Below are 18,776 nucleotides of genomic sequence, written 5' to 3' on the forward strand. Positions count from 1 at the left end.
TGAGCGTTACACACAACGCTGATGTGCAGGTCTACACTCTAAAGGGGAAGAAGTTTAAGGCTATCAGGTCTGTAATGGGGAGGAAGGCAGGGCACAGCTAGCAGTATTTCTTTACATGTGCTGATAGGAGGCTTGTGTTTTTCCTCCTGTCTGTTTCCACTCGTGCATTCTTATTTTGTGTGTGTGTTTTGAAGACAGCTCCGTCAACAAACATTGCCTCGTTCTGCACCCTCCCCCCTCCTCCTGCTTGGCACTTGCAGAGTGTCACAGGCTGCTCTTTCTGTCTCTGCACAGACTTTCTCCAGCTGCAATATTGGTGGTCAGAGCAGAGAAAGGAGAAACCTACATTAGGAGAGTGGCAGGTCACATAGGTGGTAGTGACATGCTCACTCTGAAAGTGTTTGTGTTGTGCATAAACTACAGCAGGCATACAGTGTTTTTCTATCATGACAGGTTATAGACGTAGCACTGATTCATGCATGCTGCACAAAGAAAATACATACTGCTTTATGGGCAGCATGGTGGAGTAGTGGTTAGCGCTCTCACCTTGCAGCGCTGGGTCCCTGGTTTGAATCCCAGTCAGGTACCATCTGCAAGGAGTTTGTATGTTCTCCCCATGTTTGCGTGGGTTTTCTCTGGACACTCTGGTTTCTTCCCACACTTCCAAAAACGTACAGATAACTTAATTGGCTTTCCCCTAAAATTGGCCCTAGACTATAATACAATACACTACGAGATACACTCATATGACTATGGCAAGTATTAGATTGTGAGCCGCTCTGAGGGGACAGTTGAGTGACAAGACAATATACTCTGTACAGCGCTGTGTAATGTCAGCACTAAATACATAAGTATATAAATAAGTATTTATATATGCTATATACATTCTAGAATGGATGAGACTGACCCTTTTAGGCCCATTTCACAAAGACTGCTGAATCGCATGTTTGCTGATCACCTTAGCCCCGATTTGCTGTCTGCCAGTGCAATAAGGGTTCAATTTAAAGCGGAACTGAAAATTAACAATGGCTATCATTCATAAAGCATTCCCGCATGCGGAAATGCTAAAAACAGCCGATTTTACCGAGCACTGAGCAAAATGTGAATTCATAAAGGCGGTTTCCGCATGCGAAGCTGACTTTTCCGAGCAGAGCGATAAATCACAGCATTCTGCGCTGATTCTATGCGGAAATGTAACAAAATGTCAATTCATAAAAACTAACGCAGGCGGTATGTGGACAGGGATTACCGCTCCCCTGGATGTAGCGATAGGCATGCGGAGTACATGTAAGTGAATGGGACAGACCTCCCAAGCAGCAGCAGAGAGAACGCCGCATGGAGGGACTCGGCCAGCTTCTCCTGTTTTCGCATGCCTACCGACAGCCTACAGCGGGATATCTCCGCACTCCTACCGCAACAGGCAACATTTTTTATGAATGACCACCCAGAAGGCTGAAATACCGACAGTGGTATTTTCCCGCACGGATTTTAGTTACCGACAACACTTTTATGAATGATAGCCATTGTCCCACATCGGTCCTCAACGATCCTCCATTCCCCCGCCGCAGTGCAGGCCACGTGTATCCTTGTTCGCGTTTCTGTCCGCAATAGCATCCTGCGAAGTTGCAGGACGCTATTGCAGACGGGAATGCAAACAAGTATACACGTGGCCAGGGCCGTGTAGTTGCCATCGACTTACAAGGTGGCGGAAACAAAACTGCATCGGGGCGGGGAAAGGAGGATCGTTAAGGACCAGCATGGGACAGGGCGGCTGCAAGGGGCTGGCAGAAGCCATAGGTAAGTGAAAGTCAGTTTTTTTTTTTTTTGTTAATCTTCAGTTCCGCCTTAAATTGCACCATAATGTGCACAATGCGCCCCCATCATGGTAGCCAGATGTGCCCCATTTCCTTAACCCCCCCCCCGGTATGGTAGCCAGGTTTGAGCTCCTCCAATATAGGTAGCCAGGAATATGCGTCCTCAGTATAGGTAGCCAGGAATAGGCAGTATAGTATAGGTAGCCTGTAGGCTTGCTCTTCACGGATTAATCACGAGTAACCACGGTGGTTACTCGTGATTCAAATTAGCTGTAATTGCTCCAGCTGAGCAGGTAGATGCAGCAGGGTCAATTACCCAGAAGTCCGCTCTCCGCCCGGCATTTCAACAAACTCACAAGCGTCTATTGGACGCATTGCAAGCCTCGCTATGGAGCACTTCCTCCAAGCCGGAAATAAGAAGTGCTCCATAGCGAGGCTTGCAAAGCGTCCATTAGGATGCTTGTGAGCTTGTTGAAACGCTAGGCGGAGAGCGGCATTCTGGGTAATTAACCCTGCCGCATCTACCCGCTCAGCTGGAGCAATTACAGCTAATTTGAATCACGAGTAACCACCATGGTTACTCGTGATTAATCCGTGATGAGCAAGCCTAGTAGCTAGGAATTGGTGCTCTAGTATAGGTAGCCAGGCAGAGGGGGAGACGCAGCGGCCGAGGAGGAAGTAATCTAATACTCACTTCGCCGGGATCTACATGCTGCATGTACGTACTTCTGCCTGTTCTTGCGTTCCATCTCACAGTAACAGCGCCCCCTAAGGGCACTGTTACTGTGAGATGGAACACAAGAACAGAAAGAAGTAAGTACATACAGCGCGTGGATCCCGGCGAAGTATTTGACCCCCTCAGCCGCTGCTCGTTCGTCCACCGCTGTGCCCTCTTACACAGGACGAGTGGGCCCCTCAGGTGCCCCAGTCGCACATGCGACCACTGCGACTGTGGCCCCTATGCCTGTGTGCAACTATAATACCATACACCAATTTTTCTTCCTTCACTTAGTAAACAGTTGTAGAACTTTCCCATTAGATAGACGGCTGAATAGTCTATTTCCAACAGGTTCGATCTGATGTTTTTCTGATCGATTTTGCATAGGCGTGATCAGAAAATCTATCAGAAAAAAAATCGGAAATCAGATCGGACCTGTCGGAAATAGTAAATTCAACCCATCTATCAGGCAGGAAATTGCATGGTGTGTACCAGGCATAAATTGAGGGGGAGGTACAGTAAATGCTGTTTGCAAATTAAGGGCTCATTCAAGTTGCGTTTTTTTTTCTCTCCTCCCGGTGGCAGGTGGGTGCTGCGGTTTTTGTAAAGCACTTTTTCAGAGCGATTGCGTTTTTTCACTCCCTGACACAAGTCAGGAAGTGAACTTTGACCTGGAAAAGGATAAATACAATGTATTTATTCTTAAAAACTCTCCCACAATCGCTGCACAAAGCGATTTTGTGAGCATTTTGCGTTTTTCCTATACCTTCCATTGAGGCAAAATCGCCCCAAAAATGGTCCAGGCACCACTTTGCTGAACACACAGCGCACAAACAGCACCGATATGAACACTCTCAGACATTCATTGCACAAGTGCTTTGGGGGCGATTTTAAAAATCGACTGCGCTTGAAAAAAGTCAAAAAATGCCTCTTAATATGAACGAGCCCTCAGTGGGGAGTAATAAAACAGACAGCAAATTTTTATGCCCCACCCTCTAGGCTGAACACTCACAGTTCAGAAACAGGCCTAATCTGCTTTCTCCTCTATTCCCCGTTCATCACAATAAACCACACTTTTTTCATTTGTTTACCCTGCTGCAATTACTGTACTAAAACTGCTTTAGGGCCTGTACACACTGCTGCGCTTGCGCTGCGCTTTTCAAATCACATGCGCTTTTTAATCGCAAGGTCTTTTGAAAAATAATGAAAATCGTGGAGACCTGTACACACTGGTGCGATGCGCTTTTCCTATTCTCATGAAGGCTTGCGATTTAAAAATCGCATGCGATTTTAAAAGCGCAGCAGTGTGTACAGGCCCTTACAACTACCATTCAATTTTGTTTGTATATACAGACAAACTAGTTTTAGCCTCCTTCAGCTAGTTCTCTACCTGCACTTCTCTCCACACATGCATTAGGCTCCTTTAGATGACAGCAGTCAGTTAAAAAAAAAAAAAAAAAAAGGGGGTGACAGCCTTTACTGTATAACAGTTACAACTGCAGGAATAAAGAAAAAAAACCTGTTACTCTGCCAGGAGTAAAAATGGTTCGTCCCAGGCATTTTTACTGGACATTGCTGGACATCGCTGAGAGGATGCTTACAGTTCCTCTTTAAGCAACCTTCTGTCAGTGAATTGAGACTGGGCCCGGGGGTCACCTTCCAGCAGAACAATGACCCGAAGCATACTGCTAAAGCAACATGAGCAAGTGGTTTAAAGGGAAACATGTTGCAATGGCCTACTAAAAGCCCAGACCCTCAATCCAATAAAGAATATGTGGTCAGACTTCTCACAAGCAAAAAAACATCTAAAATTAACCACCCTGGCGTTCTGATTAAATCGCCAGGGTGGCTGCGGGAGGGTTTTTTTTAAATAAAAAAAAAACTATTTCATGCAGCCAACTGAAAGTTGGCTGCATGAAAGCCCACTAGAGGGCGCTCCGGAGGCGATCTTCCGATCGCCTCCGGCGCCCAGAATAAACAAGGAAGGCCGCAATGAGCGGCCTTCCTTGTTTTGCTTATATCGTCGCCATAGCGACGAGCGGAGTGACGTCATCGACGTCAGCCGACGTCCTGACGTCAGCCGCCTCCGATCCAGCCCTTAGCGCTGGCCGGAACTTTTTGTTCCGGCTGCGCAGGGCTCAGGCGGCTAGGGGGGCCCTCTTTCGCCGCTGCTCGCGGCGAAGATCAGGCAGCACACGCGGCTGGCAAAGTGCCGGCTGCGTGTGCTGCACTTTATTTGATAAAAATCGGCCCAGCAGGGCCTGAGCGGCAGCCTCCGGCGGTGATGGACGAGCTGCGCTCGTCCAGACCGCTCAGGAGGTTAAGGAGCTGGAGCAGTTTTGCCTGCATCCCCCATAGACTTAGATTACAGCAAGCTCTCTGCGTCAAGCTCGGTGCTTCCTGTAACTCGCTGATTGGATGTTGTCAGCGCACCACAATGGACCGGAATAAGTGTGCAAGTCTCCATAGACTTGCATTGCTTTTGCAGCACCTTGCAGTAGCAAAGGGCAAAGCACCATAGTTTCAACCTGCAAGTGTAATAGTGTCAACCAAATAGTACATCTTCAAAGGAGGGAGTTTTTCAGGAGTATTTTATATCAACAAAATGGTGCAAACTCAAGTGATCCTATTTAATTCCAGGTTGTGAGACAATAAAAAAAAATGTATAATGCCAGGGAGGTGATTACGTTAGCAAGGAACTGTAACCATCAAGGCTCCTTTGATGTCCATCAAATCTAACCTCTAATCTATTAGAAATGTAAACATACTGTATGCTTACTTTAGCTAAAGAGAGGTAGAGGTGACTTCAAAATTGAAAGTGGCACTGAAGCGAAAAAAAAAAGTTATCATATAATGAATTTGTTGCGTAGTACTGATAATTACTAGAAGATTAGTAGCATAGAAAATATTCTCATATTTTTATTTTTTAGTTAGTGTTTTTTTATAACATTGCATCATTCTCCAATATTTGCAGTTTACACACTACTCAGCATATTCTAAATGCTTTTGCAGAGCAGTCTTGTAAACTATTGACCTGTCCTCTGGGGAGAAAAAGAAGATACAATGACTGACAGTTGAGATAATGAAGCTTCAAAAGACAGAGCTGAATGGTTTTTTTTTTTTATTTCTTAGCTGTACTACACATACAAATCATATACTTTTTTTTCGCTTCAGTGTCTCTTTAAATATAGTACCGTATATTTATAACAGTCATTTAAAAAATGAAAGGTTTAAATAATGTCACTGCTGTGATTTTGCATACATCAGGTTTAAATACTTTATATTCTTAAAGGTGCACCATGGCAAAAATCCGTATATTTGAAAATACTTTGTACACATACATGCACTTGTCCTTGAATACTTTTTGTACTTCCTGTGTAGTAGTCACTTTCACTAAGTGTAATTATCTGACAGATTTCAACAGCTCACCAAAAGTTTTTGGATTAGTCCATCTCCTCATGGGGGTTTTCAAACTTTCTTTGAATGGTTTCAGAAAGCACTTCCTGAAAAGAATCCATACAAAACAACTACCACCATCTGTGCGCACGTGCACAATATCGTGTCCCCATGAGTAGAACTACTGTCCAAAAATGCATGCAAAATTCGCTTGCATTTTATTTTATTTTTAGTAGCTATTCACCCCACCTCTCCACCATGTGCGCTCACTATCTAATATTTCCACCCCCTCCAACATGTGGCACCATTCACTCCCTACCTACCAACCAATTATGTATAAGGGCCCTTTTACACTTAAAGAGAACCAGAGACGAAGCACCCTCATGTTTTTTATTACATTTATCAGTGGGAACATGACAGTAAACACCTACCCTGCTTTTAGTTTTATTTTTCTCAGTCTAATCTATCTGTTATCAACTGTGACAAGAATCCACCGACTATTCAGTCGAGGTTTGACCTGGAATCATTATAGCTGAGTCACTCTTCTGTGGAGTCTTTTCAAGCCCAATCCTGCCTCCTCCTGGCTCAGATTTCATACTCTGAGCTGTTGACATGGGAGGGGCTGCTGCTGCCGAGAAAGAAGCTCTGAAACAGTGTATCTGTGTGCAGTGTGCAGCCTGTCATTATCTACTGTATGCAGTTTCATTTCTATGAGAGACACTTCCTACAGGCAGCCACACAGCATAATAGTTGAAAGCAGACAGATGAAAGGCTGCAGCAGCCCTGCTTGTCTATAGTCTCATAGAGGATAGACAGCACATCCAGAACAGCTTATAACCTGGAAGCAGAACAGGTATGAGCCGGCGGCCATATTACAGATTTCCTGGAGCAATAATGCATAAAAAAACACTCAAAAAGGCACACCAGAGTGGCGAAATTATCAGGTAGAGCATTTATTCTTTACAAGCTATCAACTGATATGTTTATTTTGTGTGAATCGTTCATCTCTGGTTCCCTTTAAAGGACAACCAGGGTGACGTGACATGATGAGATAGACATGTGTATGTACAGTGCTAAGTACACAAATAACTAGGCTGTGTTCCTTTTTTTCTTTCTCTGCCTGAAAGAGTTAAACATTAGGTATGCAAGTGACAGTTTCTGTCCGAGTTGCGACCGGTTCAGACTATAGCATAACCCTCACTGATAAGTAATTACAGCCATAAAACACTTTCCTGTTAGTAAATGGCTTCTGAGAGTAGCGAGGAGATAAAAAGGATTAATAATTCAAAGATTTGAGCTCTAGTATACTTCAGTGAAGGGGTCATTGAGCAGAGATAATGAAACAGTCAAAACCTGAAAACTACATTTAAATATAAAATAAAACTGTGTCTGATATGTAAAGTCATTTTAGGAGAAGGAGGATAGATACAATGGTTTTTCTCATCAGTTTATTTTCACCTCGGATGTCCTTTAATGCGTTGGTATGCGTTTTTCCACAGCAGTGTATTGTTAAATGGCATTCAGTTAAAACGTGTATAGTGGGAACTGTGCCAAAGGAGAACATGGGCATTACTTTGAAAATCAGTTGTCTTCCAGTTATAACAGAGCAACTGATTAAGTGTAAAAAAGGCCAAACCAAAGTTGCCCTCCATAACTTGTACAGCCATCATTCCACCCCTCCTCCCGCCTCCCCCCCAAAAAATTTTGATCATCATGTGAATCATTCTCCCCCCCCCCCCCCCCCCCCCCATGTAAAGTAGTACAGCAAAGCGGTTATTTTTCTACTCCAACGCCGGGTTGGATATGTTTTGAATTTAGGTATATCATTCGTTATTAACTACCTGCGGACCGAGCGAGTATAAATCTACGTGGGGCAGGGGGCGCTGCGGTCCTGACCGGACGTAAACTCTACGTCCCATTGACCGCGCGCCCCAGCCCGTCCGCGTCGCTCGGTCCGCTCTGCCCCCGCCGCAATGTGATGCCCTGCCGCCTCTATGACGGCAGAGCACTGAGAGCTGGGCTGGAGCAGTTTTCATTGGCTCCTGGCCCTGTCATTCATGTAAGCCGTTCCCATTGGCTTACATGGAATGACAGGGTCAGGAGCCAATGAAAGTGTCATAGCGACGGCAGAGAGAGCAGCCTGCAGCGGGGACAGAGCGGCGTGTACGGTGGGAGCGACGGTAACTTGCGGCGATTCGTCGGGAAGCGGCGGTTTGCTGGACCAGCACCCTCTGGTCCTTAAAGAGGAAGAGGGTGCTGCTCCAGAAAGGGTTAAACATTCGCAATGTTGCCGAGTAATATTCCTAAAAGTATCAGGTCTGTGACTTATAAGATGCTTTCCTTAAATTATTTCTCTATCCACTGTAGCCACCATAACATGCAATGTACCTCAAATAGTACATTACACAACTACAGACTTACTTAAAAAGCAGAATGGTTATATTGTATGTAACTCACCGCTTGGTGTTTGAGAGCTTTCACTCCCTTGAATATAAGTGATATTTAAATCAGTTTCGTCATTCTTAGAGTTCTGAAACTTCTCCTTTTTCTGTATTGATTGTTGTCTGACAGAAAACACAAGGCAAGTAAATTTGAGTGAGGGATTATGTAAAGGACAGATTAAATAGCAGTACATGTAACCTCAGTTTGATAGACACTAAAATTGTTTGTCTCTTTAACCACTTAATGACATGCTGACTTATAAAAACGTCCTGCTAGAGCAGAGGTCCCCAAACGTTTTGGGTCGATGGCCTGGTCAACCTACTTCAGCCTGCTGGGGGGCCGGAGTATACATAAAATAATGTAGAAGTCTTTGTGCACCAGACAGTGAAGCATGCCCAGGTGACAACCTGCAGTCCAATTGGACAACAGTGTCACCTGATATGGAATTTGATTGTAAACCAGCAAATTACTGCTTTATGGCTTTCATTCTATATGCAGACCACCAAAATTTAAAGGTGTAGCTGACCACATCTATAATACATTTTGTGTGTGGGGGGGGGGGGCCGGCAAAAAAACCTCAGGGGGCCACATTCAGCCCGCGTGCCTTAGTTTGAGGACCACTGTGCTAGAGCCTCTTAATGGCTCCAGGACGTTTTTATAAGTCAGACAATGCTGCTGCCGCTGTGCGCGTGCATGCTCCCGCGTCTGCACCCCTTGTCAGAATGGCTGTCACAAGTTGGTCGCTTTAACAGGTAGACGTCCCCTCTAATCAGAAGCAAACTGAGGGGATAATCCACATTCGCCTATCTGTTCCCAGGAGGAGGTCAAAATGATGTAGATAAGCATTAAGATGTGGAGACCTCACACATATTAAGACTCGTTCCTGAACGTGGCAGCTGAAACAAATATAAATTGGATGAGTATCTTGACTGACATTCGTGCTTCTCCAATTCACGACTAACTGTCATGATTATTTTTTATTTTATATATAAAGCGTCAACATATTGCGCAGCGCTGGACAACAAATACATACAATGATACAAAGGTTGACAGAACTAAGGTTATACAACATAGGACAAAGCTATACAAGGCAAACAATACAAAATACATCACAATGATTTTGGGCTGGTTAGGTAGACCCCTTAACATAGGTACAAGACTGTCATAGGAAAGGAGCACATGATCATGTAGGATACACTAGGGAAGGGAGGACCCTACCAAAAGCTTACAATCTAAGGCAGGGGTCCCCAAACATTTTCGGGCAAGAACCGGGTCAACATTCAAGATGGCTCGAACCTCCAATTTTCGCGCAAACTTCCGCAAAAGTTCGGTTCGCGCGAAGTTTCGCGAACCACAATACACTTCAATGGGGAGGCGAACTTTGAAAACTAGAAACACTTATGCTGGCCAGAAAAGCGATGGAAAAGATGTTTCAAGGGGTCTAGCACCTGGAGGGGTGCATGGCGGAGTGGGATAGACGCCAAAAGTCCAGGGGAAAAATCTGGATTTGACGCAAAGTAGTGTTTTAAGGGCAGAAATCACATTGAATACTAAATTGCAGGCCTAAAGTGCTTTAAAACATCTTGCATGTGTATACATCAATCAATTAGAGTACTGATTGACACTGACACACCAAACTCACTGTGTAACGCACTGCAAACAGCTATTTGTATTGTGACGGCCGTGCTGGACTGGTGCGCACCATGGCGAGAGTGCACGCCGTGGCGGTTTTTAAGCCCATATGGTCGCCGGGCTGTGGTAGCTCAATGATAGAACAGCGACTGTCAAGCTGATCAAATGTGGTCTGTCCACAATGAAGCAACGACCTTATTATCTTTGGTGTGCCACACCCCGAGACACTTATATAGCCGGCGGTCATTGCTTCATTGTAATACGCAAGCCCCTTCACCGCGGCAAGGCAATGATCACGAAGAGCAATTGGCACATGTACATGCCTTTTGATTTGGTGTTGCAGCCGCAGTGCAGGCAGAAAAATTAGGCAGGTATGTACACGCACCAGAAAAATTATTATAGCGGCCGCTGCTAGCTGCCTTAAAAATTCAGGAATCCGCCTGGAGTCCTGGACCCTGTCAGTGGTGGCGGAGAAGGAAGTCAAGCGGCCTGCAGGCAGAGATGCTGAGTGGGGAGCGACTTAGTCATGGGGCAGGCAGTCACATGGCATGCAGGCAGAGATGCTGTGTGCGGGGACTGACTTAGTCTTCGGGCGGGCAGTAGCCCTCCAGGATCCATGCCTCATTCATTTTGATAAAGGTGAGGTACTGAACACTTTTGTGACTTAAGCGACTTCTCTTCTCAGTGACAATGCCTCCAGCTGCGATGAAGGTCCTTTCTGAAAGGACGCTTGAGGCAGGGCAAGACAGGTTGGATGGCAAATTGGGACAGCTCTGGCCACAGGTCAAGCCTGCGGACCCAGTAGTCCAAGGGTTCATCGCTGCTCACAGTGTCTACATCCACACTTAAAGTGAACCTCCGGACTAAAAATCGACTCAGCAGCACTGAAAAGGCTTTGTGTTTCTTTAACAGTTTCACAGCATCAGAACTTTGTTTCTCTTATACAAGCCTCATTTTTAGCTGCACAGAAGAAAACTGCCCGGGCTTTTTTCCCCTGATGCTGTGCAAAGCATGATGGGATTTCTGATGTTGTTCTCGTTCTGCTGTGTTGGTGCAATTTTTTTTCTTTTTACATTTTGAATTTGACATTTGAAGCCTAGTGTGTGCAGCTGGGAGGGGTAATCAGGACACAGGATAGTTGGAACTGTGTCTCCTGCTCCTTGTCACCACCTTTCAACCAAAAAGATGGCTGCCCCCATGACAAAGATGGCAGCCCCCATGAATCACAAACATTTGCCTGTTCTTTTAAAACAGGGTGGGTAAGAGATTATATTACCTATCTATTCTAATTAACATAACTAATGGAACCTGATGACAGTATGTTTGTTTAGGCTAAAGTTCCCCTTTAAGCTCAGGTAGTCGGCAACCTGCCGGTCCAGCCGTTAGTGGAGGGTGGATCCGGAAGGGCTAAGGCGAGGTGTTTGACTAAAGAATGTCCGCATGTCTGACATCACCATGACATCACTGGAGCGTCCTGTCCTTGCTTGCGTGGACATGGGAGGATTACTGGCAGTGGTACCTTTATTGCGTTGTGCTGTGACATCACCCTTAATTGCATTGCAAAGCATAGTTGCCAGCTTGTTCTGCAAGTGCTGCATCCTTTCTGCCTTCAGGTGAGTTGGTAACATGTCCGCCACTTTGTGCCTATACCGAGGGTCTAGTAGCATGGCCACCCAGTAATTGTCATTCCCCTTGAGTTTTTTTAATACGGGGGTCCCTCAACAGGATGGACAGCATGAAAGACGCCATCTGCACACAGTTGGATCCAGACGTACTATCCATTTCCTCTTGTTCTTCCTCAGTGACGTCAGGTAAGTCCTCCTCCTCGCCCCAGCCACGAACAATACCACAGGAATGTTGAGCAGCACAAACCCCTGCAACGCCTGCCGCGGTTCTTCTGCCGCCGCCTCCAAAGAAACACCTTCCTCACCATCAGTCTGACACCTCTTCCCCACACGACTCTTCCTCCCCCCCCCCCCCCCCCCTCTGTGCTGCCACAGGTGTTGAGGAAACATCTGGTTCAGATGAGAATTGAACCCACAACGCTTCCTCCCGTACCTGTTCACACTCCTCCACAGCTTGATCCACCACTCTACGCACGGCACGCTCCAGGAAGTAAGCGTACGGGATCAAGTCGCTGATGGTGCCTTCACTGCGACTCACCAGGTTGGTCACCTCCTCAAACGGCCGCATGAGCCTGCATGCATTTCGCATAAGTGTCCAGTTGTTGGGCCAGAACATCCCCATCTCCCCAGACAGTGTCCTTCTACTGCAGTTGTAGAGGTACTGGGTGACGGCTTTCTCCTGTTCTAGCAGGCGAGAGAACATAAGGAGGGTCGAATTCCAGCGAGTCGGGCGTTGATTACAAGAGTCTCATCGGCAGCTTGTTTCTCCGCTAAAAATCAGGCAAAACGTGCCATGGCTGTGTAAGACCGCCTGAAATGCCCACACAACTTCCTGGCCTGCTTCAGGACGTCCTCTAAGCCTGGGTACTTTGACACAAATCTTTGAATGACTAGATTCAGCACATGTGCCATGCAGGGTACATGTGTCAGCTTTCCTAAATTCAAAGCAGAAAGGAGATTGCTGCCATTGTCACACACCACGTTGCCGATCTCCAGCTGGTGTGGGGTCAACCACTGATCCACCTGTTTGTTAAGAGCAGCCAGGAGAGCTGCTCCAGTGTGACTCTCCGCTTTGAGGCAAGACATGTCTAAGATGGCGTGACACCGTCGTACCTGACATGCAGCATAGGCCCTGGGGAGCTGGGGCCATGTAGCTGGAGAGGAGATCGCAGCACCAGTAGAGTTGAACTGCCACTCAGCCGAGGAGGAGGATGACGACAGCGAAGAGGATGTAGCAGGAGAGGAGAGGAGGTGGCAGCAGGCCTGCCTGCGAGCCGTGGAGGTGTCACAAGTTGGTCCGCTGCACAGCCACGTGCTCCCTGCTTGCCATCGGTCACCAGGTTGACCCAATGGGCTGTGTACGTAATGTACCTGCCCTGACCATGCTTGGCAGACCAGGCATCCGTGGTCAGGTGGACCCTTGACCCAACGCTGTGTGCCAGAGATGACACCATTTGCCTCTCAACTTCACGGTAGTTTGGGTATCGCCTTTTTAGAGAAATAATTGTGGCCTGGCATCTTCCACTGTGGTGTCCCAATGGCCACAAATTTACGGAAGGCCTTAGAGTCCACCAGCTGGTATGGTAACAGCTAGCGAGCTAACAGTTCCGCCACGCCAGCTGTCAGACGCTGGGCAAGGGGGTGACTGGCAAAAATTGGCTTCCGCTCAAAGATTTCCTTTACAGACACCAGGCTGCTGTGGGCAGAGGAGCAAGAACCGCTCAAGGTCAGAGGCGGAGTGGAGGAGGGTGGCTGTGAAGGTGCAAGGGAGAAAGCGGCTGAAGATACTGCACTTGAAGGAGAAAGAGGAGAAGGAGGGTGGCTTTTCTTTTGTGTGTGCTCTTCCCATTGCAGATTGTGCCTTTTCTCCATGTGCTTTCGTAAGGCAGTTGTCCCTACGTGGGTGTTGGCCTTTCCACGGCTCAATTTTTGGAGGCGGAGACAACAGATGGTATTGCTCTGATCTATGGCAGACACACTAAAAAATTTCCAAACCGTTGAGCCCCCCTGGGGTGTGGGCACTATGGTGGCCTCAGCAGCTGACGTTGAAGGGCATGTTGGCTGGCTGTCCATAGGTGGCGATACATGGCGCCGGAAACTGCCACCAGCTGTTTCTGACAATGAGCTCCCCCTGCTTCTTTCAGGCACTCGTCTCCTGCTACTCCTCTCTGACTCCCCCTCTGAACTGTCCCCGTTCATCTCCTCTATTGGTAACATACGTGGCATCCGTATCATCGTCATAATCATAATCATCCTGCCCAGCTTCGCTTTCCTCAGACACCTCCAAAACTGCACCAACAGCAGGTACTTCATCCTCCTCCTCCTCACACGTTACATCCATACTGTGGCCTAACTCAAACATATGAGGTGGTGTAACTTGCTTAGTGCCTTCATCTGGTTGACAATAATGGCTGTGCATCAGTGATTTCCCCACCTAATAACTCCTGTGAACTGTCAATTGCAGTGGATGTGGTGCTAGTAGTAGCGCTGTTGGCTGCGGAAGATGAGGTGTTCTGTGTGTTAAATAGTCAACCACGTCCTGACAATCTTGGGAGTTGACAGGTGGTATTAAATATCACACTGCCTGCGCTCACGTAGGTAGGTGGGTGCACTGAAGTGAACAACAGGTAGGAATATGCAGTGATGGGTATTACAATGTGCACCTGTCACACACAGACAGGTAGCAGACAGGCACAGTGACACTGCATGCGTTCACTTAGGTGGGTGGGTGCACTGAAGTGAACAGCAGGTACTAGGTATGTGCAGTGATGGGTATTACAACGTGCATCTGGCACAGTAGTAATTATACCACCAAGGGGCAAAAGGCCAGCTGCGACTGACTGACAGGGCTGTATATAATGCAAGTGGGACACACACACACACACACACACACACACACACACACACACACACACACACACACGATCACAAGAACAAGATTAGCTCTCGAAAGAGCTGTTGAGGGGTGCTTTTTAGCAAAAGCAGTCAGCCAGGAGCAAGCTAACAAGCCTACAAGAGCCTAACTAAGCTTTCCCTATGAGAGTATGCAGCAGCTATCCCTCTCTAATTACTGCAGGCACTCGAGTGAGTCCAATGCCTGATGCTGCCTGCCTTTTATAAAGAGGGGGGGGGGCTCCAGGAGGGAGTGTAGCCTAATTGGCTACAATGTGCCTGCTGACTGTGATGTAGAGGGTCAAAGTTGACCCTCATGATGCACTATGGGGGCGAACCGAACTTCCGGAAAAGTTTGCGGTTCTCCACTATTGCGAATCACGGAAGTTCGCCTGGAATCGTTCGGGCCATCTCTAGTCAACATACTTCAGACTGCTGGGGGGCCGGAGTACGCATGAAATGCTGTAGAAAAACATAACATTTAGCCTTGCTATTGTAGACAGCGCCTTTTAACAAGGGCAGCCCTGATTTCTCCAATTTAACCAGAGCAGATGTCATACCCCTAACTCAGCAAGTGCAGTTATTCCCCCAACACAGCATGTGCAGATATTATGCCACCAACACAGCATGTGCAGATATTATGCCCCTAACAAAGCATGTGCAGATATTATGCCCTCCAACACTGCATGTGCAGATAGTATGCCCTCCAACACTGCATGTGCAGATAGCATGCACTCCACCACAGCATGTGCAGGTAGTATGCCCTCCAACATACTATGTGCAGCTATTATGCCACCAATACAGTGCAGATATCGTGATCCTAACATAGCAAGTCATATGTGAGCCATGTCGTCACCCAATGGCCTGCAAAAGCCTGCAGCACAACCCAGAAGCCAGCAAATGACTGCTTTCTGGCTTCCATGTGGAAGGTTGGTGCCAGAACTACTATTCTATATGCGGGCCACCAATGTTTAAAGATGCAGCAGACCGCATCTATAAGTAATACATTTTGTGTGTGGGGGCAGGTAAAAAAGCCCTTAGTTAGAGGACCACTGATCTGAGGGATTGATGAAGAGATTCCTTTCTGTATGTGAACAATATTGTATTCTTTGAAAATCTAAAAATAATTCTGCAGGAACATTTATCATGGAGTTAAAAAAAAAAAAAAAAAAACGCTTAAAGAAAACCAGAGCCGAGTACTAATAAAAGTTTTTCTATACATATCTGGGGCTTCTTCAGCTCTATCCGCACGGATCGCTCCCACTCCGCCGTCCTCAGCCTTCTGCAGCTCCAGTGCCGGCTCCCGTAACTTTAGCCAGCCACTGCCAGTCTGCGCAAGAGAACCGCGCTCTCTACACATCTTTCCGGCGGCTGCTAGAGAGATACGTAAAGGACGCACTTCTCTTGCACAGACTGGCCGTGGCTGGCTGAAGTTATGGGACTCGGTAGAGAAGACAGAAAAGACTGAGGACGGCGGCGTAGGAGCGATCCGTGCGGATGGAGCTGGAGGAAGCCCCAGATATGTATAAATCTTATATTATTCAGCTCTGGTACACTTTAACCAATGCAGGGTAAAAGTCTTTCACATATACAAATTAAAAGTCACTGCCTGACAGGTTACCATCTCAGTTTCAAGGGTGTCACTGTACTTTATACCAAGTAACTAAAATATTATAATAAAAAAATAGTGAACACACTTACCCCATGTAGGAATGAAAAGGCGACTGTTCGGAAATCTCATAAGACACACTTTGCAGCTCCAAGCTGTTTCTTGTTGCTTTTTAGAGATGTAAAAACAGCAAAGTAACTAATCGATTAATACGTTTATTTTTAAAATGCAGTAGGTGATAATGCTGAAGCAGACCTAAATTAATTAATGAATTAACCTTTAAAGGGAAGGTCCAAGCAAAAAAAAAAAAAAAAAAAATGAGTTTAACTTACCTGGGGCTTCTACCAGCCCCATGCAGCCATCCTGTGCCCTCGTAGTCACTCACTGCTGCTCCAGTCCCCCGCTGGCAGCTTTCTGACCTCGGAGGTCAGGGCCGAATTGCGTACATTTTTACACATTCCCGCTAGTGCAGGAACATTAACACATACATTTTTACGCGTTAGTGGTGCAACGCGTACATTTTTGTTCCTGCACTAGCTGGAATGCATAAAAATGTATGCAATGTGGCCCTGACCTCCGAGGTCAGAAAGCTGCCAGCGGGAGACTGGAGCAGCAGTGAGTGACTACGAGGGCACAGGAGGGCTACATGGGGCTGGTAGAAGCCCCAGGTAAGTGAAGCTCATTTTTTTTTTTTTTGCTTGGACCTTCCCTTTAAGGACTTACGAGCCCAAATAGCAAAAAAAAGATAAGTTCCTTAGTCGCTTTTAAATGCACGGAGGACGCCATCCGCGCCCTCCGTGCAGTTCAGCCGGGTCCCCGCAGTGTGATCGCCCCCTCCCCCCAACTCCCCCCAACCCCTTCCTCTCCTAAGATGGCCGCCGTCGCTAGCCGCGGCTGCGCAGTCCGCACACACGTTAGTGCGGCTGCGCAGCTTTAGGGCCTCCCCCCTCGATCCACGCTACTTTTATTTGCTATTTGGGCTCGTAAGTCCTTTAATTCTGCAAGCTTACAGGAATACAATTTTCAAGCTACACTAAAGCACGTGTTTATGCGCAGCTATTCACATGCCCTTAAAGAGACCCAGAGACAAACTACCTACCAGTTTTATACATACCTGGGGCTTCCTCCAGCCCCATCAGCCTGGATCGCTCCCACATGCCGTCCTCCGCCGCCTCTGTCCGCCGGTACCGGGTCCAGTCTTTTCGGCCAGTCGATGCAAGCGCAGTGCGCTCCCTCCGTACTGCGCAGGAGCATGCGTACAGAGCCGGAGGGAGCCCCTGTGCATGCGGAAGACTGGTCGCGTCTGGCGGAAGTGACGGGACCCGGTACCAGCGATACAGGCAGCGGAGGACGGAGGCATGGGAGCGATCTACGCTTATGGGGCTGGAGGAAGCCTCAGGTATGTATGAAATCTTTTGCTATTTTTTAATATGCTTCGTCTCTGGTTCCTTTTAACAGAACAGCATTTGACAGTTGTTGAAACTTCAGGCATCACACTGAAAATGGTATCCAGCATTGCTACAATGATATAGTAAAGGACCACTATCGTGTAAAAAATAGGCAGTTAAAATCTGACAGAACCGAGAGGTTTTGGGCCAGTCCATCTCCTCATGGGGGATTCTGAGGGTTTTCTTTATTTTTAACAGCATTTCCTGAACGGCAGTTGCAAAGTCTAACTGACAAAATAGTGTGCAAGTGAGTAGGGAGGCTGGCTGGTATCTTACTGTGGTGGCAGTTAAGCTGCTGTTGAAAATAAAGAAAACCCTGAGAATCCCCCAAGAGAAGATTGACTGGCCCAAAACCTGTCGGTTCTGTCAAATTTTAACTGCCTACTTTCTTCGCAATAGTGGTCCTTTAATGAAATGCTATGGTAAAAATTAAGTCCGGAGAGCCCTCATAGGCCTGCATAGGGCTAGAGAAAGCCCCAGATAAGTATAAATGCTGCACTACCATTCATCTCAGGTGCACTTTAATAGCTCCAGCTGTCAAGCCATTTGAGTCTGACAGGACAAAAGCTCTATATAAAATGTTTACAATACTATTATTGTCATTAAAATCCCCACACCCCCCTTATCTTCAGTAGCTACAAAAGTCATCTAGACCAGTACAGGGCCGAGGTGAAGAAGAAAACCAAATCACCCCACATGTAGTCTACAAAAAAGTAAAAAAGAAAGTACCCAGATCAGTCGATAGCGGAGCAGTTTCATCGTGATTAGGAAATACACCTTCAGGGCTGGATTCACACTAGAAGTGCGTTTTAACCTCCTAAGCGTTACGCCGCTCAGGAGGTTTTTCCAGTTTGTGTCCCCAAGTTAATGAATGCGATCAAATGGTTGTAAACCGTTTAGCTAGCACCAGGCTAGCTAGTACAAGCGTGTACGTCCCCCCCGTATATATTACCCAGCCGGCATTTAACGATCGGGCGTAGCCTCCCCGCACAGCTCCAGTCTTCACTATGGGGAGGATCGCACATGACGTCGCTGACGTCATGCGCAAATCCGATACTCCACATAGAGAGACCGAAGCTGTGTGGGGAGACTGCGCGATCGCTGGATTAAGGCTGGGTAATGTATTGGGGGGGGGGGGGGGGGGATCAGCAGCAATCGGGGGTAGCTGGGCACTTGTACTAGCTAGCCTAGTGCTAGCTA

At 47.0% G+C, this 18,776-nt stretch overlaps 1 protein-coding gene across 4 annotated transcripts in view; it reads right to left on the minus strand.

The window, feature by feature from the left end:
• Positions 1-18,776, minus strand: part of LOC137506633 (transcription initiation factor TFIID subunit 3-like) — a 401,567-nt gene that overhangs the window by 225,759 nt on the left and 157,032 nt on the right. For all 4 annotated transcript variants that reach the window (XM_068233615.1, XM_068233614.1, XM_068233616.1 and 1 more), the window contains 2 exons: positions 16,221-16,296; positions 8,386-8,492 (listed from right to left, as the gene is read on the minus strand). In XM_068233615.1, coding sequence (XP_068089716.1) covers positions 8,386-8,492; positions 16,221-16,296 — 183 coding nt within the window. The remainder of the gene's footprint in view (positions 1-8,385; positions 8,493-16,220; positions 16,297-18,776) is intronic.

Source organism: Hyperolius riggenbachi, chromosome 1 (assembly GCF_040937935.1).
Source record: "Hyperolius riggenbachi isolate aHypRig1 chromosome 1, aHypRig1.pri, whole genome shotgun sequence".
NCBI lineage: Eukaryota > Metazoa > Chordata > Amphibia > Anura > Hyperoliidae > Hyperolius > Hyperolius riggenbachi.